At 43.6% G+C, this 12714-nt stretch overlaps 1 protein-coding gene across 2 annotated transcripts in view; it reads right to left on the bottom strand.

Annotated features, from left to right (window-relative positions):
• vps13b (vacuolar protein sorting 13 homolog B) overlaps positions 1–12714 on the bottom strand; it is a 339886-nt gene that overhangs the window by 310904 nt on the left and 16268 nt on the right. For both annotated transcript variants that reach the window (XM_079164264.1, XM_079164265.1), the window contains exons 4-6: positions 8069–8186; positions 2423–2590; positions 784–965 (exon numbers count right to left, since the gene is read on the bottom strand). In XM_079164264.1, coding sequence (XP_079020390.1) covers positions 784–965; positions 2423–2590; positions 8069–8186 — 468 coding nt within the window. The remainder of the gene's footprint in view (positions 1–783; positions 966–2422; positions 2591–8068; positions 8187–12714) is intronic.

Here is a 12714-nt window from a genome sequence, read left to right as displayed (position 1 = left end):
TTAAAATTCAGTGAACAGATAAATGGGAGCGAATTAAATGTACCGTGATGTAGCATTATAGTGGAAAGATGAACAATTATGAACAAAAGACAGCCGCAGTAAATGTTCAGGCGAGACTGTGCAAAGGATTATAAATGTCCGGATTTTAACCCACGGTTTGAGAGGTAAAAATGTATCCGCCGAAGATTACTTTTTCCATCAGAAATAGTTTACATAGATTGAAATTAAGCTAATTACAGATATTCTAAACATCAGCGGTGCTTCATGACATGAGATCGTTATCTAGACTGAGTGTTCTCAATTACATCAACATGGTTGACTAGTTCTTGAACATTGATTAACTTGGCCAAGATAGGAAAAGCATTTTCTTCCCAAGGGCTGCTTTTTTTCAAACCAAACAGACTGAAACAAAGTGTCATTTTTCAGATAAGCAGACCAAAATTAAAAAAGTCACTCTAGTCAAACCCAAATACTGATGGTACTACAGTGACACATCAGTATTTGTTGCATTATCTTGCATTTTAGTGCAGGAAGTAAAATCTTGCAAAAACAAACCATCTTCCATACGTATCCAGAACAATGGACTGAACTAAGTCACTATCCTGCTATTGACTTGAGAGCAGCTAACCTAACAAAAGTAGGCCAATTGTTCCTCTTTTCCATCACTGGAATGTGTGACATGTTTGGACGATACCAAAAAGACATCAGATTGACCCACATAAAACCATTTTGTTCTCCATCTTGGGCTCTGGGAAGATAATGACTTATGTTACTGCCGCTCACTTTGATGACGGATGGGATCTTGGAATTGATGTTGTCGTAGGTGAAATGGAGACGCGTTCTGAAGGAGCACTTGTACAGCAGCGGGTCCTGGTAAAACTCGATCTTGCCGCTGGCATTCCGCTTGTCTAAGCACACGGTACAGTCTGCAAAGTTGATCACTTTCCTTAGGACCAGCTCTGGAGCTTCACAGAGGAAAAAAACAAAGACAAAATTACAACATATAATTCTGCATTGAAAACAGGTTGACACTAATCAAACATGTCAACATACATGCATAGAGGTATCATTAAACAAAAACGAATACAAACATACACACATATACAGAGAGCATGCCGTGACAGTAAATCCTCATTATCTGTGATCTAGGGAAGCAGTGGAGATAACACTCAGCAGACCTCACAGAGCTGTTGTGTTATGTAACTTTTGTACAACCAAGCGGTTTGTGCTTTTGTGTGCATGTGTCACCAGATACTCAATTGTCACTGACTCACTCACGCCTGGCAGCCTGATAACAGCACTCATCATTCCCAGAAACATTTCATTCTCTGCAGAGTGCCAGTAACTACTGTTGTAACCACTACTTGCCTTACATGTTGGAATAGGGCCCCCCTTAACAAGAAATTCCACAGTGATAACAGTGACTGAAAATGACCACTCCGGGATTTCTCTGTTGATGTAGGCTTTTGCGACTCCCTATGAAGAAGCAGCTCTTTCTCCATCGTTATGATGGTAGTTCAAGTTTGAAATAATTGTAATTCTCTGACAGTAACCTGAGAAACCACGGAGTCTGAGCTACACCACAGCTTCCAAACGCAATACACCCTTTACAGAGAAGGGACATAGGCCTACAGTACAGCCGCAGTGAAGAAACACAGCCTTTGAAGATTTTAAAAGTTGATCGTCGTTGTGGAACATTAACATCAAGTTTCAAGAAAAGCCTAAGATGCCAGGCTTGTGTGACATAAAGCGCCCTGTTAGCTCTGCATAGTTAAAGAACAACTGGATTTCAAAGGAAAGCTTAGGCATTTCATACAGAGAACAACAATGTGACAAATCAAAGAGTTAAGTGTAGTCTGTGGCTCTCCATGTTAAATGTCTGCAGCCAACACTACTCTACTGGAGGCAGTCAGGAAGGAATGGCTGGATCCACAAGTCATTGTCCAGTTATGAGAAATAATATGGAACTGACAGGGATTGTTATTGGCATAGGGAGAAGAAGTAATTAGTATCTCTACCTTTACGAATTAAAAACATAACACATTAACCATGGAGCCATCAAAAGCAAGGTCCCGCAAGGATTATACTTCTTACTGTTCAATTTCCATATGGCATGCTGAGGTTTAAAATCCCCCACCTCGCTCATCTATTATGGTTTTAAATGTGAGCTCTTTTCTGTTTCAGAGCCCACTCTGCACTGGATCCTGCACATGCTTCAATCAGACTGGGGAGACCGACTACTCTGGCAGCAGACTCTGGGCATTCACGCACAGAGCCACGAATGTTTAAACTTGTCTGATCCGTCAGTTTGACCTTAGTCTGAACTAACAACATGAAACACTTACTGTAGTATATAGGTTCTTGTCTCAGTGGATTTACTAGTTAATCCCACTATCGGGGAATGTAAGCAGCCGTTGCTCACCAGTGATGTCCATGAAGGCCCTCTCCCACATATCATCCACGGTGTAGCACTCCGCAGAGGTGATGTTGACCGACAGCACGATGTCGTCCTCCACGTACTTGAGGATCAGGTTGTTCACCACGATGTTCACGTTGTTCACCACACGCCGGATCAGACTCTGCACGTAACCTGAAGAACACATAAGCAAACACATGAGGAACATCTTAAACTGCACTAAAAGCATACCAAATTACAAATAGCTCAGACACATAGTAGCTATATTAGCATATGTCTACTAAAATAGCGAGACAACTTAAAAAAGTAAAGTCCAGACCCACATTCCCTAAAAGTCTGGCCTCAATACTACTGACACCTGCCATCCTCATTGGCTCATAAATAAGATGAGGGCCTGACGTGTTATTTTTCTATTCCGCGGACATGTAAAGTGAAAAGAAGCTAAATATCCATAAGAAAACATTTTTACTCCTCGCCGTGCCTGAGCAGCGCTACAAATCCTGGGTGGATTTATGAATCTCTGAAGAGCTCTCCACTCAGATGCAAAAGTCCTGTTTAACCCAAAACTATGCACTCAGTGCCTTAAACGTATCCCTCCCAAGCCCCTTAAAACCACCGAGGAGCCTGCACGTTCAATTCAACATACACAAGATACATTGGATTAGCATACACATGCCTTCACACGTACAAAACTCAGACCTTTAAACATACTTATACAAGACAAGAGTTATTGAGGGCACATTGGAACTATGTCAACTATGACAAGAACTATGACAAGAACTATGTCAAGTGTATGGTCTTGGGTCTTGAAGAGACCCAAGACCATACACTTGACATACACATTCAAACTTTTAATGCATTACGGGATATGAATAGAATGAGACAGGCACTTTGAAAGTTTGTGGTGATGGAGAGCGAAGGCTTGAGAAATCAACTTTGTACAAAAGGAATATAGAAATAGATTGTTTTTTGGTGGGGGTGAAATGTGGGGGCCAGCGGCTTTGTGTGGTGAAGAGGCGGAGGGATGCAGCAGGCGGGAGAGAGAAAGATTGGGTTTCAGCAGGGCTGGGGGAGCCATCCTGCAGTGTTACCGGTACCTCCTAATGGCCACAGTGACGCCCAGAAACAGAAGCTTCGCAGGAAAAACATACATGCTAAGGTCATCACTCAACCAAGTAAGAAAGAACTTAAAATATTACAGACGGGGGAGTTCCAACCATAAAATAGGAAAATATACAGCAGTAAATCCTCCTAACCACTGGACCAATGGCATTATTCATTCCTCGCATGTACTGTTAAACACAGTCGCTACAAGTTAAAACATATAAACCTTTAATGTTTTCCCCTTATTTTCCAAACTAAATGTTTGTCTTCCTGTATCTACACGCCTAGCCCAGAAAAACACAACCGATAATTGGGCAGAACTAAATGGTGCTGTTGATGAAAATATTTATATGAATTGGTGAACTGTTCTGCCACTTGTACACAGGCCCGTCCACGCAGTAGCATAATCCAATTGACAAAAATTCTCATGAGTTTGCTGCCTGACCAAACAGAGTAGCAGGAAGAGAGGATGACATATAAACTCGACTCATAAACGCAATGTGTGTCCGTGACATTTGTGCACGCCTGCATGCATGCGTGTGCTTGTCGGAGCCCGGGTGTGTGCCTGGCTGCTTTTCTTGCGTGCATGAATGTGGCCGTGTGCATGTGTGTGTGCGCGCCTTGCGGTTCTGCGCACCTGCAGCCCAGGCAGTAAAACAGTCACTTTACCTCCTGCTATTTCCCTCTCTGGATCTAATTTACCCGTGTCAGAGTGTCTCTCTCTCTCTTTGCACTCGCTTACTTTTGCTCTACCTCCTCTTGCCTCGCACCGGAGTCCGGGGCCCCCAATCCGTCTCTCTGCGAGCCATCGCGCCGCTCTGAACTTCTGTAAACAATTGACACAGCCAGCACCTGTGCTGCGGCCCACAGGGAAGGAGCCCACTTAAAACTGTTCAACCATAAAATGACTGGAAAAACCAGCTCCTTTATGTGATCTCAGAACAGGCAAAGTACTCTCTTCTGTGCAATACAGGAAAGAAACACTATACTGTCCGTGCTCACCATCTCTCCTGTATATGGAAAGTATTAGCAGCTATCAGCCATTCCAGTTCTTGGCCATGGAGAGGAAGACTGACAAGTCCATCAGACAATAAATGTACTGTAAGCTGGTCCTGCTGTGTTACCCTGGAATGTAATTAGTACGTTAGCAATGTAGCCAAGAGAACACATATAGTAGCTACTGTGGGACATAACACCTTTAATGTGTTGAGTATACTTCACAAAATTATTTTTATCTTTAATCTATAAAATACAAAAGGCCATGAACTTAAACATGGTGGTACAAGGATCTCACTTCCACCATGGCAAGGAAACACAGCAAGCCTATTACAAAGCTACTACCAGCACTTGGTTATGTTAGCCATTCGATTAGCTCCAGGGCCTCTTATAGTAAAACTGTAGAATCACAGAACCCAGTCATGCATGGTACAGCAGGTCTCCAGCACAGGAGAAAGCTCCAGCCTTCACCAGTATGGGATATTCCCTGTCTATAAGTAGCATTTCCCAGTAATACCAGAACAGCTGCTGTATTGATGTATTTTGAGCAAAGGTCCCGGTACCAGGACAGCAGTAGCACTGGACCATGGATTTCTCTCAGGAGAGTGTTTGCATTTCAGCCCGTGCAAATCTCAATCTCCTCCAATCACACGCATACTTACACAACACTACCGTGCATGCATGCACAATTCTTGAACACACACAAAGCAACAGAAACACAGTAAATCTAGGTGTATGCACTCTCACAACAGTACGCATATAACCTAAACATGGCATAAGAAATGTATCAAACGTTGGAGTGAATGCACCTACATACACACTGACCGTAGCCCAAGTAATAATGTGCATTTTGTGCTTTTGGGGCAGGGTGGGAAACAACACTTCAACACATGCACACAGCAGTTGTTATCAGCAGCCCACAAACTGATTGGTGACGTCACAACGACTACGTCCACTTAAACACAGCCTATGGTTAGGACTGAAATTTGGACTCCATATTTTGTGACCAAGCTCCATGTATTTATTCAATAAGGACAAATAGAAGAACTGGTCCCTAAATGCTCTAGTACGTCCAATGCAAAGGTTGATATAAAAACATTGGTTGATAGCTGTACACGAGTCAAATATATATGTTTACACATTAACATTATGCTTGCAGATGCAGTGTCCAATTTCAATCAAATATCCCAAATAACAAGTTATCCCATGTGACAAGAAATAATGTATCCAGAGAGACTGTCAGACTGCAGAGACATGTCATACAAAATGTCCTAATGCACTTGCAAAAACCTGTCTCTTTAGGAGAGGGGCTTTGAAACCTTGAGCAGAACTTTGATCCACCCAACTCACAGGTAGCACGCTGAACCCGGACTTAAAGCGAGACCTGCCACTTTTGAATCTCTTTGAACTCATATCAAACGAAACACATTTCCAACAGTGTGAATAGGGCCAGAGCAGGATTCCCCTGGAACGGAGCAATGCGGTTCTCACAAACAGTGGCCGCTGGTCCCCCACAAGCAGCAGTAAACATAATCACTCACAGAATCGCCCAAGGTGGAAGCACTTGGTCTTTGGTCTTTGTGTGGCTACCAATCCCATGGCATATGAATTAACATCACTATTTTCCACCACAGGGAGAACAGGGAGGATAAATTCATTCAGCATGTGAGAGCTTAAGGCCAAATGACTGGATAATTGCTGGTGGCTGCTTTTTAGTGTCGGCCGTGTTTTGTTTTGGTTGTTTTGAAGAGGAGGGGAGCAGAAGCAACGCCGAGGTTTGTCGACGTGGATGCTGCCGAGGAGGTAAGACCGTCCGTTTGTCTGCGATGGTCTCGCTGCTCACACGGGTCTTCCTCAACAGGCACACATCTACACACGGTGCCACGGTCCCCTACCCACCCACCCTAAATATCATACACCGCTCAAATACCAAAAAATAAATAAATACACATGAAAAAAATAATATTTTAGTATTGTCTTATATATTATACGATATCTATATGATGATAGTAATAATTGCATTATGAGTAAAGAGAAGTGCCTCTGCTAAGTCCCAGCTGATGTGTTATGTGTAGGATTTAGACCATGAGATGTTTTTATTGGTGGTACCAAAAGAGACGCTGTGGCACACAGCGGGGCTAGCGGCATGCATTTCAGTATATTTAAGATTAGAGCTATCATATTCAGTAGAAATGGAAATGCTACAAGGCAGCAACATGTGTATCCAAACCACTGGACTATAACAAGGCTACATACGGTACTCACTAGACTAATGAATGAATGTCTGTGTGCTGTGTCTGCACTTTCATAAAAACATCCTTTAAATACATTAAAGACTCATGACAGGTTTGTTTTGTATCTCATTCTTAGGAAAACTTCCTCTGTCTGAGTCATAGCAGGTTAGTTTTACCCCATCTACCTTTTAACCTCCACCTTTTTAATTAGGACGGCTGGGATTACAGCGTTCATCTGCTTCCTCGCTGTTATTGAGGTGCTGCAACCTTTGACCTCAGAGTTGTCTCTACAGCCTGTAATGGGTTGAAACAAGGTCCACTGCTGGAGCAGTGCAGGGTGTGCCCTCAATTTAATACAGATACACTAAAAAACACACACACACACATACACACCTTGGGGGATCTGTTGAAGGCAGGCCCAAAAGGAGCTGCTGGGGTGTGAGGCACCCTGCTTTAACAGCTGGGGAGAGATATTATCTCATAACATCGGGCCTGGAAATGGATCCTCCCCAGATACAAGCAGCCAGGAGTGTAGGTTCATACATTCATGCATACTAGGGCTCTGGGAGTGAGCCTCATGGTTGGGAGTTAGACTGTGACCTCGCTCTTAAAAGCTCAAGACCCCCATCTCTCTCCTTTCTTCAGCATTTTCTCCCCCTCTCTTAAAGCCATATCTTTTCTTTACATTTTAGTCTTACCTTTGCCACCTTCTTTCTCACCTTTGCTGTCAGACAGACAGATAGATCCTTCTACACTTTTGCAGACATTTAATTAAGATTCAAATTCTCTGAGCCAGCATAAAAATAAAAAAGTTCTTAATCTAATATGACAGCTTTCTTTCTAAAACACTTGGGCCATTATCCAGCCCCAATCAAACAATGCTGTTTTTTGTGAGGTGCAGTAAAGTGGTGGAGTAAGGCAGGCAAGGAATCCATGGCCCTGTAGGAGGCATGTGGTCAAGTGGCCTTGTTGATAAGAGCCATCACTGTGTGATTAATCACAGACGCATCCCCCGCTCTCTCTGGCTGATTTACACTGGAGACACAGCTCATCCCAAAAACAGGTATTACAAACAGTGCTACAAGTAATACCTGCATCTGAATCTGAGACAGACCTCTGCAAGCATTGGGCTACAACAAGTCAGTGGATTTTAATCCAAGTGTTTGGTCTCTTTAGCATTCTCAGAGGCCAAAAGAAAAAAGAAAAAAAAAGGTTTCTCTGTCGTGTAATAGGTCCTAATCTCAGTCCTCACTCTGTGGCCCCATCCTCCCCCACAGAGGCCACGCCTGCCTCGCTGGCCCCGGGGGCCATCACTCACCTGGGGGCAGGTCCGGGTCGCTCGGGGCAGCCTGTTGGAGGCGGCGGGGCTTGGCCACGGCCTTGGAGCTGTCTGAGACACTGCGACTGGTGGAGCTAGAGCCGCTCTCATGGTCATCCTGAGGACAAAACACACAAGAACGCTGTGAGGATAGGAAGTGAAGTCAACACAGGTAAGGACAGTTATTTTCAGTTTTAACCACATTATACGAATACATTTTCCTATAGTGGACAGTACGGGAGTAGTATGCGAGTGCCAGCAAGCTAATCCTTGCATGAACATAAGGCTTTGATTATTGCTATTTCCATGCATCCACCTTGTTATCGTGTCTGTGTTAATCAGGTTACAATCAGAGCAACCACACAGAATTACTCCACTATCTGTCAAATCATTGCTGACATGTAGCTTAGTCTAGTGTCATTTTCTGCATGTGCACCACAGACGTCACTCATACAAACTGGGGTGACATTTTGTTGGGCAATGGCAAAAGAGTTTTTTGCAGGTTCAAACCAAAGATACAAAGAACAATTTATGTGTTGATGGCAATTTTAAGTTGCTCCAGCCAAAACACTAGTTGAATCCCTAATTTTCTTTCCATTACCTCGTGGAGCTTAAGATATTACACACATCTACCTCCACACATGAGCAATATCGACTACCAAACAAAAGTCATGTAACCAGTCTTGTCTAACTGCCTTTATCTTGTTAATGAGGGTAATCCAATGACTGGTGTGCAAACTGTGCATATAAGATGAGAATCCTTTCTCCCGCGCGGCTGTGTGCTCAGGGACCAGAAGCGTGATCAGTGATTACACACCACTGCTTTTGAGCCTTCCTCCCATCCCCATTTACCAACCATCACCGTGGGCTCTACAAATAAACTCTGGTGTGTGGATGAGGGTGAAGGTCTCTCCTCCACAACAGCACATCCCCTTCAGTGATGAGCCTGAAGATAAACAAAATCAGCCAAGATTCGGGGATGAGGAGGTTATTTATTGGTTCAGCTTGTAGAGTGCTCCAGACCCTGTGACTAAGGCATGAGGGGCAATTAAAACAATAGGGACACGAGGACAAAAGAGGACTGGCAGCTCAGGACTTTTACTAGATCTACTGCAGGGGTGGACACAACTAAGCTGAGCAAATCCACAAAATGCACACAAAACAATATAGCAATATGTTTAATCACTCTCCTAAAGCTTCAAGCAGAAAAACAAGGCTCTCGTGTCTGATGTCATCAAGTAACAAACCCTGGAGAAGCTCCATCAACAATAAAGAGACTTACGTTGTGGACTTGTTAAATTTCGACTAGCAGATTGTCACCTTCTCCAGAGGGTCTTGGTTATGGTGTTTCCAAGTTTTAGCCGAGGCGGGCTGTCGTGTTTCCAAGTTCTAGGAGGAACTCACATGTTCACAACTTTTCAATCAGCTCATTATCCGACATTAAATGTGTCAAATCTGTTTTTGCGTGCAGACGACAAATGTTTGTCAAACTTAGAATACAGCCAGCACCACTGAAAAAAAACCCATAAATGATGAATTTGGAGAGCAGGGGAGAGCGACCTATTACATCAAAATCAGCACAAAAGAACTACTATAAGCTAGAGTTCTACTCCTCTACAACTGCTATGTATAACTGAACAAATACCTCATATTCAATGTCAACGTAGACATAAGCCTGCAACAGAGGAAGGTAGGAAGAAAAGAAACCAAACACATTAGAACTCAAAAAAGATTGGAGAAATCAGAAAACAAGGTGGAGAGTTGAGTGAGTTAGCCCCAGTATGGCCTTGACTGCATCGCTGTAACCTTTTCACAGTCAGCCCAGGCACTGAGTTAGTCAGACAATCCGGACAAAGACAGGGGCAATCACATGTGTTTGGCATTTAAACGGTGGGATCAGAGTGTCTCAGGAGTCACCTCTTATCCTGGCGAATGTAAACACGGAAGGTGTCAAAACCAAATATATTTAACTACTCGGTGCACACGCACTTCATCCACGCAGACGAAAACCCCCACCGACACCTTCCGTGCGAGTCGCATGCTGTACATACTGTAGATACACTCACCCCAACACAATTAACACACATTCCCTGGTTATGACACTGTTTAATGAGCCCTTTCTCTCCGTGTGGTTGAGTAATGAAGATTAGGTTTTAAACATACTTTGCATAATTTGAGTTGTGGACACACTTGAGAGAGAGAGAGAAGCGAGTATCCCCCAGCGCGGTAACGTAAACACGCAATTGCCAAAAGAGACGAGAGAGGCTCTGGCAGAAATATTTACACTTGCCTTCAGTAAGGGCCTTTGCGGTAGAGCCGCACTATGCAGGCAGTTTTCTCCCCATCAGTGAGCGGTGGGAATTGGTAAACACATGGAGAAGAATAATAAATACTTCATCAAGGTTCCAGAGAATAGAGATTGAGAGAAAAATAAGATGTAACTTTTGTTGCTCATTATTCACACTTCATTTGGTGACTTGTCCCCACTTCTAGTGCTGCATTTGCAATATTTAGAGATATAACAATTAAAATAAACATCTTTTAGACCAGGTAAGTTTATAATGAGGCGTACTCACATGTTGAGGTGTAACAATAAAAAATAAAAACATCTTTTAGATCAGGTAAGTTTATACTGAGGCGTGCTCACATGTTGAGGTGTTTAGTTTACATCACAATTTAGTCACACATCACAATTAGAAACTGTCTCCCTCCTCTGCAGAATCTCGTATCTTTACCTAAAGGAATGCCGGGCCCTGCAGGCCAAGAGTACATCGAGTTCAACGGCTCAAACTGCCACTAAAGAACAAGACTGCCAAATTTGGAAGTAGCGCAATTAAGCGCTCAATGTCACCGTGGGCAGTGAGCAATTCTCCAGAGGGGAAAAATGCCTTTTCAGAGGGAAGCCCTGGGACAAATGAAGCCCGCCTCAGCTGCTGCCGGGTAAACCGATCCCTCCAATGCCACGGCAGGGCACAAGATGAGGAGGGAGGGGTGGAGGGTTAGAGAAGGAAGGACAGACAGAAGGACCAGGAAAGGAAGGAGGGGGGGTTTGCTTCCCCTGCAGGCACATCAAGTCAGCTGTTGACCAAAGATGACGGTAGCAAAAAAAAAAAAAAAAAAAAGGAAAAGAGGAACAAGAGGCAAAGAGATAAGTGGGGGAAAAACAGAGCGAGAGAAAGTAGACAATGAGACCAGAACAAAAGCAGAGGGGGAAAAAAGGGGTCCTGGCAGTGTGAGTGACAGGCAAGGGAGACCCCCTACTCAGAGGGTAAGTGGGCACCCATGGAGGGTTAGGGCACAGGAAGGCCAGGCCTGACCTCTGTCCCTCTTGCAGACGTCTGGCCCAGTCAGGGACCAGGAGGCGGTGCGTTGAGCCTGTCTGGAGGGTCGACCCTCATCGGAGCTGCTCAACACATTAGCCCAAGCTATTAAAAACAGCACCTCTGCAGATACTGTCACAGTTGTCCTAGTACAAACAAACAAGCTCCAACTCTCAGACACCAGAAACCAGTCAAGTCTCAACTGCCACAGACCACGATGTGTATGTGTAAATTGAGATTTTGAGAAAGTAAAACTATGAAGAAAAAAAAAAAAATACAAATATGTTTGGCGAAGCGGAACATTTCAGGTCACAGCAGGCAGAAATGTGAACAGTGTGATGACACCTAATAGGAAGTAAGAAGTAATAGTTTTCCAGGCTTCTGTTTAAACCGTTTCAAATATAAGTTTAACATACAATTTAAAATCATTTTAGCCTACTGGAAATAATGTATACATTACTCAGTGTACAGAATAATGGTTTGACTGCTATTTCTTGCCATTTGAGGCTTTCACTTTGACATCTGTTGGCCCAAAACAGAACAAAATTGCTAGTTTGTTCCCAACGTACATTTCTTGAAAAATAAAATATGACATTTTCTTATTTTTTCTTCCACAAATTACAAAGCAATTTTTCAATTTCAGTTGAACACACTGGGAAAAGAAAGTGTTGGCAGAGATTAGCAGTTGGCAGAGATTAGCAGTCGCCTGCGTCCGCCTGATCTTTGAAAGCCAAACATTTTAAAAACTGGTCAATTTCACACAGTTTTAGCAGATTAATGGCTGAATGCAGAAGACCATTGCTGGATAAACACACTCTTTGTTATTGTTGTTTTTTCCTCTGCAGGTTGCTGAGCGAACTCATGCTGACATCAAAGCAGCGGGCCTGGAGATTGGAGGCCAGGCAGTGGAGGGCGAACGCCTATGGAGTGAGAAAATAAATGAAGGAAACCCAATAGCTCCTTATCTCAGACAGACCCCCCTCCTCCAAATCACTCATATACACACACACACACACACAAACACAGACACACTCACTGGGTCTGACAAGTAGAGGCCCTGTCCCCCATGTCAGGGCCCACGGAGCACCATCCCTAGGGAGGATCAGGCAATCAGACCTCCCTCCTAACAAAAACACTCACAGACAACACATTTTGCCATATAATAAAAGAAAACCTCTCTAATATTGCCAGGGAATGGCACAAACCTCACATTATCAGCCCTTTTCATCTTCTTAATCTATAAACTATGTGGATGTGATCGTCTTTGTCTCTCTGCTTATTCTAGACCTCCTCCTCTCATCCATAACCAACTAGTCTGAAGCTTGT

This window comes from Pholis gunnellus (assembly GCF_910591455.1).
Source record: "Pholis gunnellus genome assembly, chromosome: 8".
Taxonomy (NCBI): Eukaryota; Metazoa; Chordata; class Actinopteri; order Perciformes; family Pholidae; genus Pholis; species Pholis gunnellus.
This window is presented reverse-complemented; position numbering and strand designations above follow the sequence as displayed.